Source organism: Diabrotica undecimpunctata, chromosome 2, assembly GCF_040954645.1.
Source record: "Diabrotica undecimpunctata isolate CICGRU chromosome 2, icDiaUnde3, whole genome shotgun sequence".
Taxonomy (NCBI): domain Eukaryota; kingdom Metazoa; phylum Arthropoda; class Insecta; order Coleoptera; family Chrysomelidae; genus Diabrotica; species Diabrotica undecimpunctata.
In genome coordinates this window covers 38638778-38653284 of record NC_092804.1, presented here as the reverse complement: position 1 = coordinate 38653284, position 14507 = coordinate 38638778, and the positions used below count along the sequence as shown (strand labels likewise).

At 33.8% G+C, this 14507-nt stretch overlaps 1 protein-coding gene across 1 annotated transcript in view; it reads left to right on the top strand.

Annotated features, from left to right (window-relative positions):
* LOC140434434 (thiamine transporter 2-like) overlaps nt 1-14076 on the top strand; it is a 51354-nt gene extending 37278 nt beyond the window's left edge. Inside the window, exons 3-4 of the mRNA XM_072522694.1 lie at nt 10506-10717; nt 12845-14076. Coding sequence (XP_072378795.1) covers nt 10506-10717; nt 12845-13402 — 770 coding nt within the window. The 3' untranslated portion in view covers nt 13403-14076. The remainder of the gene's footprint in view (nt 1-10505; nt 10718-12844) is intronic.
* Nucleotides 14077-14507: the final 431 nt, after the last annotated feature.

Here is a 14507-nt window from a genome sequence, read left to right as displayed (position 1 = left end):
GATTTTTTCTAATTTTCTCTTAACTAATTTATCTATTTAGTCTGGATCCGTGATCCGTGGGATCTATCTATCTATCTAATTAGCCTTCTTCGGTCCACCTTTGGACATAGACCTCCCCGATCCTTTTCCATTCTTCTCTGTCTGTCGCTACAGTCATCCACCTAGAGTCCACGTGCTTCTTGATATCATCTGCCCATCTCATTTGGGGCCTTCCTCTGCTTCGTTTATATTCCCACGGTCTCCAACTTATAAGAATTTTGTTCCATAGGTCTTCTTTTTGTCTTATATTTTGTCCAACAAATCTCCATTTCAATTTTGCAACTTCTTGTCTAACTCCCCTCGCTTTTGTTTTCTCTCTTATCCACTTGTTTCTCTTTTTATCCATTAGTCTTATGTGCAACATTTGTCTTTCCATTGCTCTTTGGGTTTTTATGATTTTGTCCACGTTTACTTTTGTAAATGTCCACGTTTGGGAACCATAAGTGAGAACAGGGAGTACGCATTGATTGTATACTTTGGTCTTAAGATGCTGTGGATATCTTTTGTTTTTAAGAATGTAGCTTAGTTTGCCAAATGTCCCCCCTCCCCCCCCCCCATGTCAGTCTAACTCGTCTTTTTATCTCTGCTGTTTGGTTTTATTTGTTAAGTTTTATAGTTTGACCCAGATATATATAATCCTGAACTTGTTCTATTTCATCTTGTCCGATCCTCATTGTGATGTCTTCATCTGTATCTGTTATGATTTTGGTCCTGCTGTAATTCATATTAAGGCCTATCTTTCCAGCTTCTACGTCCAGTTCTTTCATCGTTCCAAATAATTCTTCTTTTTTTATCGGTTATCAATGCGATGTCATCAGCGTACCGTAGATGGTTCAAGCGTTGTCCACAAATTTTTATACCTTTTTCTTCCCATTCTTATCTTTTAAAAGTATCTTCCAGAGCCTGATTGAAAAGTTTCGGTGATATTTTGTCACCCTATCTCACGCCTCTATTTATTTGTATTGATTTTGTTCCTTCATATACTTTAATTGTTGTTTTGGCTTCCTTATATATATTGGCTATTAGAGAATCAGAGAATAGACTGATTCTTCTGTATGGTGTAATTTCTTTAGGTTTCTTTCTTGGCTTCGGCACTATTATGACTTCCATTACTTTCTATTGTTGCGGAAACTAACCAAGTCCTGGAATAGCATTGAATATCTGCAGAATACACCTCGTAGCGTAACTGGGTAGCTTTCAATTCTCTGTGTGTAAATTTCTTCCTTGTCAACTCCGTTTGTATCGGCTCATCTAAGACCTTTTCTATATCTTGAGTTTCTGTAGGGGACACAATTTAGTACAGTAATATCTATGGCTATATTTTTGAAGTTAAAGAGTACAAAGTCAATTTAATTTTTTACTTTGCCGTCTGAGCAGTGCCACGTTCATTTTGTCTGCCTCTTTTTTTTTTCATAGAAGATGTTTAAACAAAATATTTTTCTTTTCTGATGTAATTTGCTCGCATATCTCGCCTGTTATTTCTACTTCCCAGTTCAAAATTTCCAATATATCCGTTGTCGGATTTCATTTGGCTATTTCCTATTTCAGCGTCAAAATCTTCCGTATTTATTATGTAATATATTAGATTCTCTAAGTTTCTGGCACGGGTCATGTCTTCATACAGCTATTCTACCTCTTCATTCTCTGCAGAATAAGTTGATGGATAGTATTGGATAAGTTGAGTGCTGTATCTACGATTTAGCTTTAGTACCAGATAGATAACACTATTAGAGATCGCTTGGAATTTAGTTACCAAGTTTCCAATTTTCTTTTGTACCATAAAACCTACACCTCCTATACTTTGTTTATTTCCTGAATTTTATTGGTACAAAGTGTGTCCTAATTTTATTAGAGTTGATTCTTCGCCTTTTAGTATCGTCTTGAATAAGCCTAAGATCTCCGATTTTATGGCCTTAAGTTCTTTGTGCAACTCTTATAGGTTATCTTTTGTTCGCATCGTTCTAATGTTTTATGTTTAGATGTACAGTCTGTGTGTATTAAACGAATTCTTGCCTCCCCCAAATTCCGTAATAGCTAACTTCTTTTGGTCTCAATTGGATGAAATGCACACCATCGAGGTATTTTTTTCGTATCATTTGTACGTAATTTTGTTTATTATTTATTATTTATGTCGGTTTGTCGTGCTACCGTTGAATTCATTAATATTTTATTTAGTCTTTATTAACTGTACTCGTATGTTTTATCTGATTTAAATATCCATAATCTCTTTTTACGTATTTATGGATTTATCCGATATCTTGTTAATAAAATGTGTATTTCTGTTTTATTAAACACCTTGTTTTCGTTACAGATAAGATAAAATTTGTTACCATTATTAATTATAGGGTTGGAAAATATAATCCTCCTAATTAAGATTAGTTGTAATTTGAACATTAAAGAATATCCGATATTACAAGGTAACAATTTGAACTTTCTACCGTTAAATTCCCGTAGATAATATGAAAAATAGGAAATAAATATCAGTTTTTTCTCTCCTTAACATTTAAACCCTATCAAGAGTTTGAACGTTATCAAAAAAATAATCAAAAGGTCTTCTTCTTCCTCTGTATAAACAATTTTACTTGTTTATTGGCGGATTAATACCTCTATTGAAGGTTGTCACTCCATCTTTTGCGCGGTCGTCCGATACTTCGTCTGCCGATTGGTGACTTATCTCTTGCTATTTTGACGACACGGGTCTCCTCCATTGTGCTTATTTGGTTATTCTATTCTTTTTTTTTTTATTTCGTGTCCATTTATTTATACACGGTACGTTACATTTTCTTCTTACAGTTCTCTTTCAATCTCTCAGCGTATTTCCTGTAATTCTTTTCAGTATTCTCATCTCTGCCGTTTCCAGTAGCCTTTGCGTTGTGGCTGTGTCGGGTCTACACTGGCTTTATAAATTCTTGACTTCATCTCAGTGTTATTGTGTCTGTTTCACCATATAGTGTTATTAAGGCATCCTGCTGGCATAGCTAGACAGTGTAATTCCCAGGTATTTTATTTCCATTACTTGTTCAATACTGATGTCATCAATTTCTATTTTACGTATGGTTTGTTCTTTGCCGACTACTATTGTTTTAGTTTTCTAGAGATGAGATTGTCATATTAAATTCTTTTGTTCTTATGTTAAATCTGTGGACCAGTCTTTGCAGACTATCTGCGTCTTGGGCTATCATTATTGCGTCGTCTGCGTAACAGAGTATTTTTATTTCTTTGTTTCCCATTCTGTATCCTCTTTCTTTGTTAACGCTTTTGATGATTTCATTAATGATCAAATTAAAGAGCATGGGGCCCAAGCTGAATCCCCTTGTCTTATTTCGCTGCCTATTTCTATAGGTTCTGTAAGTTATCCATCTATTCTGACTTCCATTTTGTTGTTTTAGTAGATGTTTTCGATAGTTTTTATAATATTTAGGGGAACTTCTCTAAAGTCTCTCAAGAGGATGATAAAGATGATATGGAGTATATGCCAAGAAAACTTCAAGAGGAATATAAAAAGTGTGGGTTGGAAATTAATACAGCAAAAACTAAGTATCTACCAATAGGAACCGAGATGACGAGCATCACATTAGAAGATAATGGCATAATTATGCCCTGCGACCAATAGACGTACCTTGGAATGGTTTTTCACGCGTCAGACAAGATATGTTCAAGAAATAAAAAGAAGATCAACGCAATGCAGAACAGTATACTGTGGAGTCAAGAAATATAACATATATGAAACTCTTATTAAAAGTAGTCTATTGTACAGAGCATAAACCGGAAGAATAACGGATAACAGAATAAAGCTGAAGGCAGTCGAAATGGACTTCTTTGGGAGGTCGGTCGGAGTATTCCACAGAGGGAGAATTCGAAAAGATGATATAAAATGACGAATGGGAGTTAAAGACAGATATGGAGAAAAATGAACTGATATGGTACGGACTCCAGAAAAAGATTATGGAATGGGTTTTACCACACCGCAGAAAACGAGGAAGACCTCAACAATCCTGGAGAGAAGGAATAAAGACGTTTTGGAACCGGTTATATGTATATTGAAAATTGCTGGTTAACTAATTAGAATAATAAATAATGAAATATAATATATGTAATTGTAAAATATCGAAAAACACTTGGCATGACTCATAAATGTTATCTGTACAAAGAAATTACTTAGCCCCGATAATGATTGGCAGGCAGAAAATAGCGTCTAAGCTCATTGGGGGATAAAAAAATGGCGTCGGGGCCCGTCGCTTGGTATCGCCACGCCAGGGAAGAATTCTTCTACGTTAAACGGGAGCTGTACACACCACGATGTCTCTTCTTGATCTGCCTGGTTCTGTATGTATGTATAAATCCCATAGCTCAAGATCCTCCGAGGTGGTCTCGCTCGACGATGGTTAAGGGAAGCGTAATCTAAAAAATTAACTTTGATCAAATAAAAGGCGTATATCGAGCACAGTTTAATTTAATCTTGCCCAAGTACTTTCGATCCCTAGATCATTTTCAGGGACATTTCGTCAATTGCGGCCTATCCGACAAGAATAAAACGTCGGCTTAGTGACACAAAAATGTATCTCAAAAATGACTACTTTTCAGGAGAGCTTATATAAGGTTTTTAAACAAATAATTTGCATTTTGTAGCGACCTGTAGTTTATTCTTAACTTTTTTGTTCCGAATTATTAATCTTAGGAATGTATTCTTTACGGTAATACAATCATACGCAACAATGGATAAATTGTGGTTTCAAAATATCAACAATTAGATAAAGTAGCGGAGATACATTTTTGTGTTCCTAACCGAAAACCTAACTGAAAAGTCTATTATTATAGAGACTTATGTATATACCATTTTATTTAAGAAAAGCTTAATCTTAATCCTATTACAAAGTCATTTGTATTTGAGCAATATCGATAAATTTCGAGAGATGAACATACTGAGTGGCAGTTATAATAATTAAAAACACAATAAATTAAAATTAATTATCTCTATCTGGTCCGAAAACTTAACCACGCCATTTAAATACAAATGACTTTGTAGTAGGATTAAGAGTAAGCTTTTCTAAAATAAAATGGTACCTACTTGTAATTCTTTGTTGCTGTAGCATTATAATCTAATTTCACAACTGAGGGTTACCCAATTTACTAATAATAATAATAAAAATAATAATCATAATTCATCTTATTATAACTTTATATTGTTCTGAAGCTAATTTCTTGTGACATTAAATACTATTTAAACGTCTCGATGGGAATAACCACAATATATTTATTAAAAAAAGAAACTTTATAAAATGTTTAGACAACGATTTCTGAATTAGAAGTCGAAACGCCAATAAAGTTTGTTTTTTTAATAAATATATTGTGATTATTTCCATCAATAAATTTAATTATGTAAATCACTTTGCACATCTGATTCATTGACCTTATTGCTGGTGAGCAACGACTTATAGAAGAGATGATACTGGGAAGGAATAATGCCTTTATTGCACAGCTCTTCTAAATCCTTATATTTTTCCTCTTTTATTGGCCCTTGTCCTTCATATGCCGTTGTTAAGTTTGGCAAGGAAAATTTTCATTGTCCTTATTTTATTTAAAAAATATGTTTATTATCGTCTTTACTGTACTGCAGCCATGTTAATTTTAGCCAATTTATACTACTACCATCGATGTCCACTTTTTTGTTTTTTTTTTTTTTAGAATTGTGGCAAAAACTTTGAAGTCATAAATTTCTTCCTGTTCACTCTCGTATACAGTATATTTTGATTTCTTTGACGTCATTCTTACAGTGGAGTACCACATGGTGGGATCAAATATGTCCATATTTTTTTATGCTTTCTCAAGATGACAATGGACCGAGCCACACTCCATCATCGAATGGCCAGGTTCAAAAAAGCAATGGTCAATTTTTGGAATCTCTAATGTCTGAACGGCGTAAAGCAACATAGCAGATACATTTACGTTGTGGTTTTGGTCACCACACGTGTCACTTATTCTTAATCGTCACCAAAAAAATATATCCTCACATTGTTCATATCCTGATACATTAGGTTCACTGGTAGAAACATGGGAGGCACTATCTGAATATGTCACTTGTGATGAGAGCGGTAAATTATGATTATGTGTTTTATCATCTCGTACCGATTTGTTAAGAGCTAACAAAACTAACTTCTTCCCTCTTGAATCCATTATTGTGTAATAACAAAATTATAAAACAGTATTATAACGATTATTTTAACAATTTCTACAACAATTAACTTAAAACTGATTCACGTATTTACGTCTTCACAGTTGTAACAGAACTGGAAATGCAACGGACCACCCTACTAAACATAATAAACAAATTATCAAATCCACAGTTGCTATCTGCAATCACCATTCAGTGCAATAAAATTAACGCCACAAAAATGTAACTCAATATCAGCTTATTTATAGTACGAAAACATAGTATTACAGAAATGTAACAGCACTTACATTTCTGTGGCACTAAAAGATTGCAAAGAAATGTAGTTACGAAAACTCCTTACTGGGGTTTTAGGTGGTCGGAGAGATACAGTTTTGTGTCACTCAATAGAACTCACTAAAGTAAGTTCAATGGTGTAGATATCTCAAAACGGGAAAAAATGTAGTTACATTTTTGTGTCACTAAGCCAACAAAAATGTCATAAACATATAATTGCACAACACACTACACTACACAAGGACAAACAAACACTTTAAAATTATTGAAAAATAGCTACATTGCGTACAGAAGCCGGAGACAGAATGATTGAACAGACAGATTTGACAGAATCCTTGTACAATTATATGTTTATGACATTTTATTCTTGTCGGATAGGCCGCAATTGACGAAATGCCCCTGAAGATGATCTAGGGATCGAAAGTACTTGGGCAAGATTAAATTAAACTGTGCTCGATATATGCCTTTTATTTGATCAAAGTTCAGTTATCCGAGCATTCAACCTTATATCTAAAAAATTAAAGCTGTCATCTCTAGTTTTTGTTGCGAAATTACGAAATGCATCATTTCCATTTCAAGAAACGCCGTAATTTAGATATGGTTTCAAGAAATTTGATATTTAAAAGCGTTTCTGTGCTTTGGAGGCAATTTACGACAATTGTATTTGTTTGACCTTGAAAATAGGTGACCATATATATATATGTGTTAGCCAGTTTGAAGATGAGAATTTAAGACAATGTGACGATATAGTAAGTAATTAAACAAGATCATACTACAATAAAATATAATGTAAAGCCATATTAAGTATAATAGAGTAACAAAAAATATTAAAAGCAAAATATGTAAATTAACACTAAATACTTTATTAAACACTAAGAATATACATAACTTTTTAGGAGCAGTTTATTTGACAATATGTGGTAGTTCAACTGTACTAATTAAAGATCAAAGTTGATTTATCCTTTTTTTTTGCATATGATATTTATTGGTACACTCCTTATTCCATCTGTATACAATACACGCCATCTCGTTAAACTGATACATTCCTTTCCTTGACATTATTGATGAGCTTAACAATATCCTGATACATATTGATTAAGTAGGTGGAAAAATATGAGAACAATTAACCGATGACAATAATAAAATTAATCCCAGTTAATAATGTACATGAAGACATCACTTTTGTCATTGCCGTAATTAATGGACTTCTAAGAAAAGATACGAGCTTTTTACACAGAACACAATTGGAATATAAACAAGATCCTTGATTGTAAAATGCATTGAAATGTATTAGATCGAGACCTTGTACTGTTTAAGAGTTTGGAGAAATATGATAGTATCACTGCGTTTTGTCTAAAAGGTGATTTAAATAAAAGTAAGTGCTCCTAATCGGATTGAGCTATTAACTTTTACCATTGTCGTCGATAATGCAGAGTGCCTGATAAAATATCTAAATATTACTCATTTGTAATTATTACAATTTAGTGTCAGAAAGTATTGGAATGTGACACCAGATATTATAACAAGGTTGGTTTTATCTACGCCCAAATCAAACTCACCAAGTTTTTTAACCAAAAAAAAAACAATTTTCTCTCGACTCCTGCCTTTTAATAAATTATTGAAGCATTCAGTCTTATTTTATATGCGAATTCAAAAAGTTCTCTTTTTATGCGGATTATTTTTATGCGACTTTTAAGTTGCGCGGTTTGTATTTCATCCAAAAATTTCTATTATTAACTATTATAATTAAATATGAACTATTCATATCCAGATGTCAGTAAAGTGGGCGTTTGCAATTCGGGGATTCCCTTGTTACATGATGTCCCTATTACACCATTGCGAGTTTCACATTGAAAGATATAACCTGTTATTGTTTTAAAATAATTGTTCGTAATTGGTTCTCGTTGGTCCTAGCTACAACTAGATAGTGGTCACTATTTATCTCAGTTCCTCGTTTTACTCTTATGTTTTTAATACATTGTCTTGATGGTCTGTCCACTAACACATAGTCTGATGGATTTTTTTCCTCTGCTTTTGCCTATTCTTGTGTATTTGTGTGCATCTTTGTGTTGGAAATTAAATTATTTTCTCTGCATAGATCAATAATACGTTCCCTATTGTCAATTTTATTTCTTCTCCGTATGGTCCTAATACATCTGAGGTATATTGATCTCTTACACCCACTCGACCATTTAGATCCCCTAAACTATAGAGCTGCCTTCTAAACTGTATATTATCTCTGAGGTCTTATCCCAGAATAAGTCTTTGCTAGATGATTTTTCGTCATTTTTTATTCCATACATAACGATAATATTAACTAATTTATGTTCAACCGTTACCAGTCTTATCTTTAGAATCCTTCCGGAAACGTATTCCCAATTTTTAATATTCTTTATAAGGTTACTGTTTATTAGGCAGCCTCTACCTTCGTTTGCCCTTTCAGTTTGTGACACTCCACTGGTGATGAGGAAGTGCCCGTTCTCTAAAAACTGTGCTTTTTCTCTTCTCTTTGGTCTGTTATAACTAGTACGTCTATTTGATTTTTCTCAAATACTTCAACAAGTTCAACTTCTTTGCCGTTAAGACCTCTAATATTCCATGTTGCTAATGTCCAACCTTTGAGATTGGGAGCTACTCTGTTATTGTGGGCCGTGTTATTGGACTCTTTCTTTTCACGTGTAGGTTTAAAATATGTTTTACTGTTTATGTTCTCGCTCGTTGCTTGCTGCATTTTTAGTTTTTTGTTCCCATTTTGACTATCTTGTTCTCTTTATTGTCCCATTTCCATCCTACCTTATTAATTCATATTTTCTTTACACCAATTCTTGCATCAATTCCTTTCTCTTTTTCTTTTCGTGCAAGTTTTCTAATTGTTTTCTAAAGTTCTCTCTTTATGCATAGTATCATCATTAATGTATATTTTTCCTTCTTTAACATTTCTTAGTTGGATTTATTTTCATAACCTTTACCTTTCCTTCATGTTCTACTAATTCCATCAGGAAAGTTTTCTGTCCCAGTTTGTAGGCGTTTTTAATTTCAACATCTATTCTTCGCTTCTTAACATCTTGCTCTTCTGAATTACCCCGTGGAAGTTCATGTGAAGTCCCAGCTACGAATGGCGTCGAATGCGAATTGCTGGATAAATATTTTCCAATACTTAGCGACACTTGAGACGCTGGTATTTTTATTATTTGTTACATATATAATTTTGAAATTTATTTCAGGCACATTCAATAATAAATAAAAAATCACCATTAGCCACCTCCTGGTATTATTCGTGGCACAAAGTTCCTCAAGGTTGTCGACCCGCGCCTTTTGTTGAATTATAAAATGTTATATTTCTGGCTTCAGTTGGTCGTCCGTTGATTGATCCTCTTTGATTATTATTGCTTGTACTTGATGGCAATATTATCATGTTTTTTTGTTATACTTAGTAGCATAGAATTTTCCTGATATCCAAATACACCGGAAAACAGGTTAATGTTTGGTGTTTATAAATTTCACAGGAAATTGTTTTTTTTTTTAGCATTCCCGACGTACGTAAATTTGTGTTTACGACGAAGGTTTGCAATTATCACACGTAAGTGTGGTTAATAATACTCAACCAATTATAACACGAAAGATTCCTTCCAGTGGGAATTTAACATTTAATGCTTACTCTAAGGAAATAGTAACGAAAGCTATTGAATCAGAAACAACGGAGATAATAGTGAATGGGTTTAAAATTAATAATAGATATATAATAATATTATTAATAATATGCTGATGACACCTGAATAATAGTCGAGAGTTAGTAGCATTAGATTAGTTGTTTAAAAATGTGATTATGATCACAATCACAACCAATAATGGCTTAATCCCATAAAAACAGATATTTAATTAATAATATTGATATATTTTTTTCAACACTGTTATAGATGAATATGTTTCTCTTTCCTCGTATCGTCTTTAACATTTTCGTACTAAAATTACATATATTTACAATCACAAATAATTTTTAAATCATTTCTATTATTTCTAGCGATGATCGTCGCCACATCATGGAGTCTGTTCCTTCCTGCTTCCAAGAAAAGCATTTATTTTCATCCGGAAGAAGAAATGAGCAAACCGTTGTCTAGAAAAGTAGTGGATGCTTTTACATTAATGACTACGCACTTTAAAACATCGTTCACAAACGTATACGTCTTAAAATGGTCTCTCTGGTACGCTTTAGCAACATGTGGATTCGTACAAGTAAGTGTTTTTGTTAAGAGGTTTATAATGCTCGTATTTTCTTCTAAGAGTTAGTCTAGCAAATAAATAATGGAATAAGTTATTTAAAATCACGCAGTTGAAATGGACAAAACTGTCTAGAATCATGTTTTGTTCACGCAGTTGAAATGTGCAAGACATTTTTGTGTAAATTGGCATTACTGTTTATTTGCCACATCATATTGACTTTTTCCGCCAGTACCACTCTAAATTATCAAACTCAGTTAATGTTAATAGTTAATTAACTAAGACAATAATTGATAGAATAAGGTATTATTTTCTTCTTCTTCTTCTTCTTTTTATATAGACATGACTCTGTCTGTTTTTCAATGTGCCTCCAGTTAGTTGTCGTTGCATCGTTTTCGTGGTCTTCCTACTGATCGTCTTTCTATTGGGGAACCGTCTCTTGCCCTCTTTACTACTCTATTTGTTGTCATTCGGCTTATATGATCGTTCCATTCTACTCTTCTATTTCTTACCCAGTTCTTGATGTTCTCCACCTTGCATCTACATCGTATATCTGTACTTCTAGCTCTGTCCCATAGTGTCTTACCATCAATTTTTCTAAGTGTTTTCATCTCTGCTGTTTCTAACAGCCTCTTTGTCCACAGGTCTTGTTTCTGTCGCATATGTCATTATTTTTCTGACCGTTTTGTAAATTCTGCCTTTCGTTTCTTTCCCGATATTTTTATTTTTTAGGTCTTGTTTCTGCCGCGTATGTCATTATTGTTTTGACCGTTTTGTAAATTCTGCCTTTCGTTTCTTTCCCGATATTTTTATTTCTCCATATTGTTTGATTTAGGCAGCCTGCGGATCTGTTTGCTCTATTAACTTGATCTTTCACTTCGGTCGGTTTCGAGCTTTCCGCAGCTAGATGTGACGCCGAGATATTTAAACTCCATCACTTGTTCTATTATCTGACCTTCCAGTTCCAATTTACATCTTAGTAAATTTGCTGTTGTAACCATGCATTTTGGGGAAATTAACATGTTAAATTTTCTGGCGGTTATATTAAATTGGTGCAGCATACGTCGTCTTTTCATCTTCACTTTGAGAGTAGTATTGCGTCGTCTGCATAGCAGATTATTTTAAGTTGTTTTTCTCTCATTTTGTATCCTTTTTTAGTTCTTGCTTTTTTTATTATTTCGTCCATAATCAGGTTGAACAATAGAGGACTCGGGAATACCCCTGTCTTATCCCATTGCCAGTTTCAATCGGGTCGGTTAGTTCTTCTTCTACTTTTACTTTTATTGTGTTGTTTTGGTAGATATTTTCGATCGTTTTGATTATTCCTAGAGGTAACGTCTTTTAATATGACCCGGTCAAATGCCTTTGTAAGGTCCACGAAACATAGATTGCCGGTTTGTTGTATTCTAATGATTTCCCTTGTACTTGCCTCATTATAAATATAGCGTTGATGCATGATCTTTCCCACCTAAAACCTTGTTGTTCTTCTGCTAGTGTTATAATTTTATTCAATTTATTTGTTATCACTTTGGTTCTTAATTTTAGTGTTGTGTTTAATAAATTAATTCCTCTGTAATTTTCCTGGTCCGATTTGTCTCCCTTTTTGAAGAGAGGTATTAGGATGCTTGATCTCCATTCTTGAGGAATTTTGTTTGGTTCTATTATTTTTTGGGTTAGTTTTAATAGTGGTTTGGTCAGATCTGGTCCTCCGTACTTTAGGAGTTCGTTCGATATTCTGTCCTCTCCTGATGATTTTCTATTTTTTAATTTCCTTAATGCTTCCTTTATCTCTTCCTCCTCAATATTTATTTCTTCGTTTGTCGTCACCTCTGGTGTTGGTGGTTCATTATCGTCAGCTTTAGCAAATAGGGACAAAAAGTAGTCTACCCATGTTTCCTTTTGAATGTGTTTCGTTTTTTAGAAGAAAAAGAAGAAGTATTATTTTCTAGTCGTTGTTGACTCTTTCATTCTTCTTTGTCATCTTTTCATTGAAATTTCTTCATTTTTCATATCACTTTTCGTATAACAGTTTTTATTTCATCGTCGAAATGAACTGGCGGTTGTGACAAACACATTTGATATTTAAGCATAAACTCTTCTTTGTGGCTGATATATTTTTATTTAAATTAAAAATTTTTGTAGGTACAGACGTATATGCAACCATTATGGACAGCTATAGTAAACGATCCCTCCAAGCCAATATACAACGGAGCGGTCGAAGCAGTATTAACAGTAATAGGTTTTCTCGGAGCATTATTTGCCGGATTTCTCAAAACAGACTGGAAAATCAAAGGGGAGCTCTGCCTTACCATATGTTCTCTCTTTCAAGGCTTTATAATACTTTTTGCCTCGAGGACTAATCAAGTCTTTTGGGCATATGTTTGCTATATCGTGTTTGGTGGAATGTACCATTTTATGATAACAGTCACTTGTAGCGAGATTGCAAAATTTATCCAAGATGATAGCTATGGATTAGTCTTTGGTGTTAATACTTTCATAGCAGTAGTTTTTCAAACGATTTTAACCGCGGTTGTTGTCACAGAAGGCGTTGGGTTTGCGCTCAAACCCAGAGATCAGTATTTTGTATATGGTTGCGTCCATATAGCTGTAGCGGCTCTTTTTATTTGTATAGGTTTTACAGTATGGATGAAGAGATCAAAGAATTACAAGAAATCAATTATTCTAGAAAACGGGAGCTGACCAATAAGAATTTTGGTCGTAAAAACTCTTGCAGATGCAGTTTGATGTAGTAATAGCTGATGACAACACTCTTATAAGATATTAATGACAACTAAAAAACAATTCCCAGTTATATACCATTGAGTGGTCAATCAAATTAAGTTCATAATGTTTTTAACAGGAGATGCTCTATGTGGATTATCGTGCACAATGATTAAGTTAACATAAAATAGTCAAGAATAACAATTCTTGATTCTGTCGATCATTCGCTGAATCGTCGACCGATTCAACAAATGGTTTCTAAATTTACATGATCCCGAAATGGAGGTGACCGTCGACTAAAGGTACGCGCGCACTAAATCGAACTGGCCGGCAACTAAACGCACCGCTACAGCCCGTAATAAAATGACGTAACATTTACTGTCAAACTCATGTCAGCTCAGGCAGTGGATTAACATCATGGAAGATGGATCCAAAAATTAGTATTGTTAGTTTGTTGTACCATTAATAGAAATAACAAAATAATCTACCAAAAAGGAAACGTAATAAATGAGTGCATGAAATTTTTTGTAAAAAGCGAAACGAAAAGGGAATTTGCTACGTTATATCCTGATTTAATCGATCATTAAGACAAACTTGATCAATAATTCGGAATGAGTTACTAAAAATATCAAGAACTCATATTTATTGTAAAACCGATCTCACAAAAAAAAATACAGTTTTTAGAAACTCTATTCCGTCAGAGGAACGCTGAGCAGTAACTATTAGATACGTATTTTACCTTTTGCGGTTCGTTGTGGTAGCGCTCATCTAAGTCACCAGGTAACGCGCGGCTACCATAGAAGTATATATTAACATAGTCCGAGCAGTCTGTAGAGCTAAGTGACGATACCATCTTTGTTTTCGTTGTTAGTTGTGTTCTCTATCTTACATCAAGTAGGTACAGCAGCATCTCTTTTTGATCGGGAGAGAACGAGTAGGGAGTTTCAATTCGCTAGAGAGGGACAGATCGATTTTAAAAGATCTTCTCGTCACTGTTCGTTGCTGGCATGCTCAGTCTATGGTAATATATACGTCTATGGCGGCTAAACCCTAACCACGAAAATATTCCGTTCAGAGTTTTCAT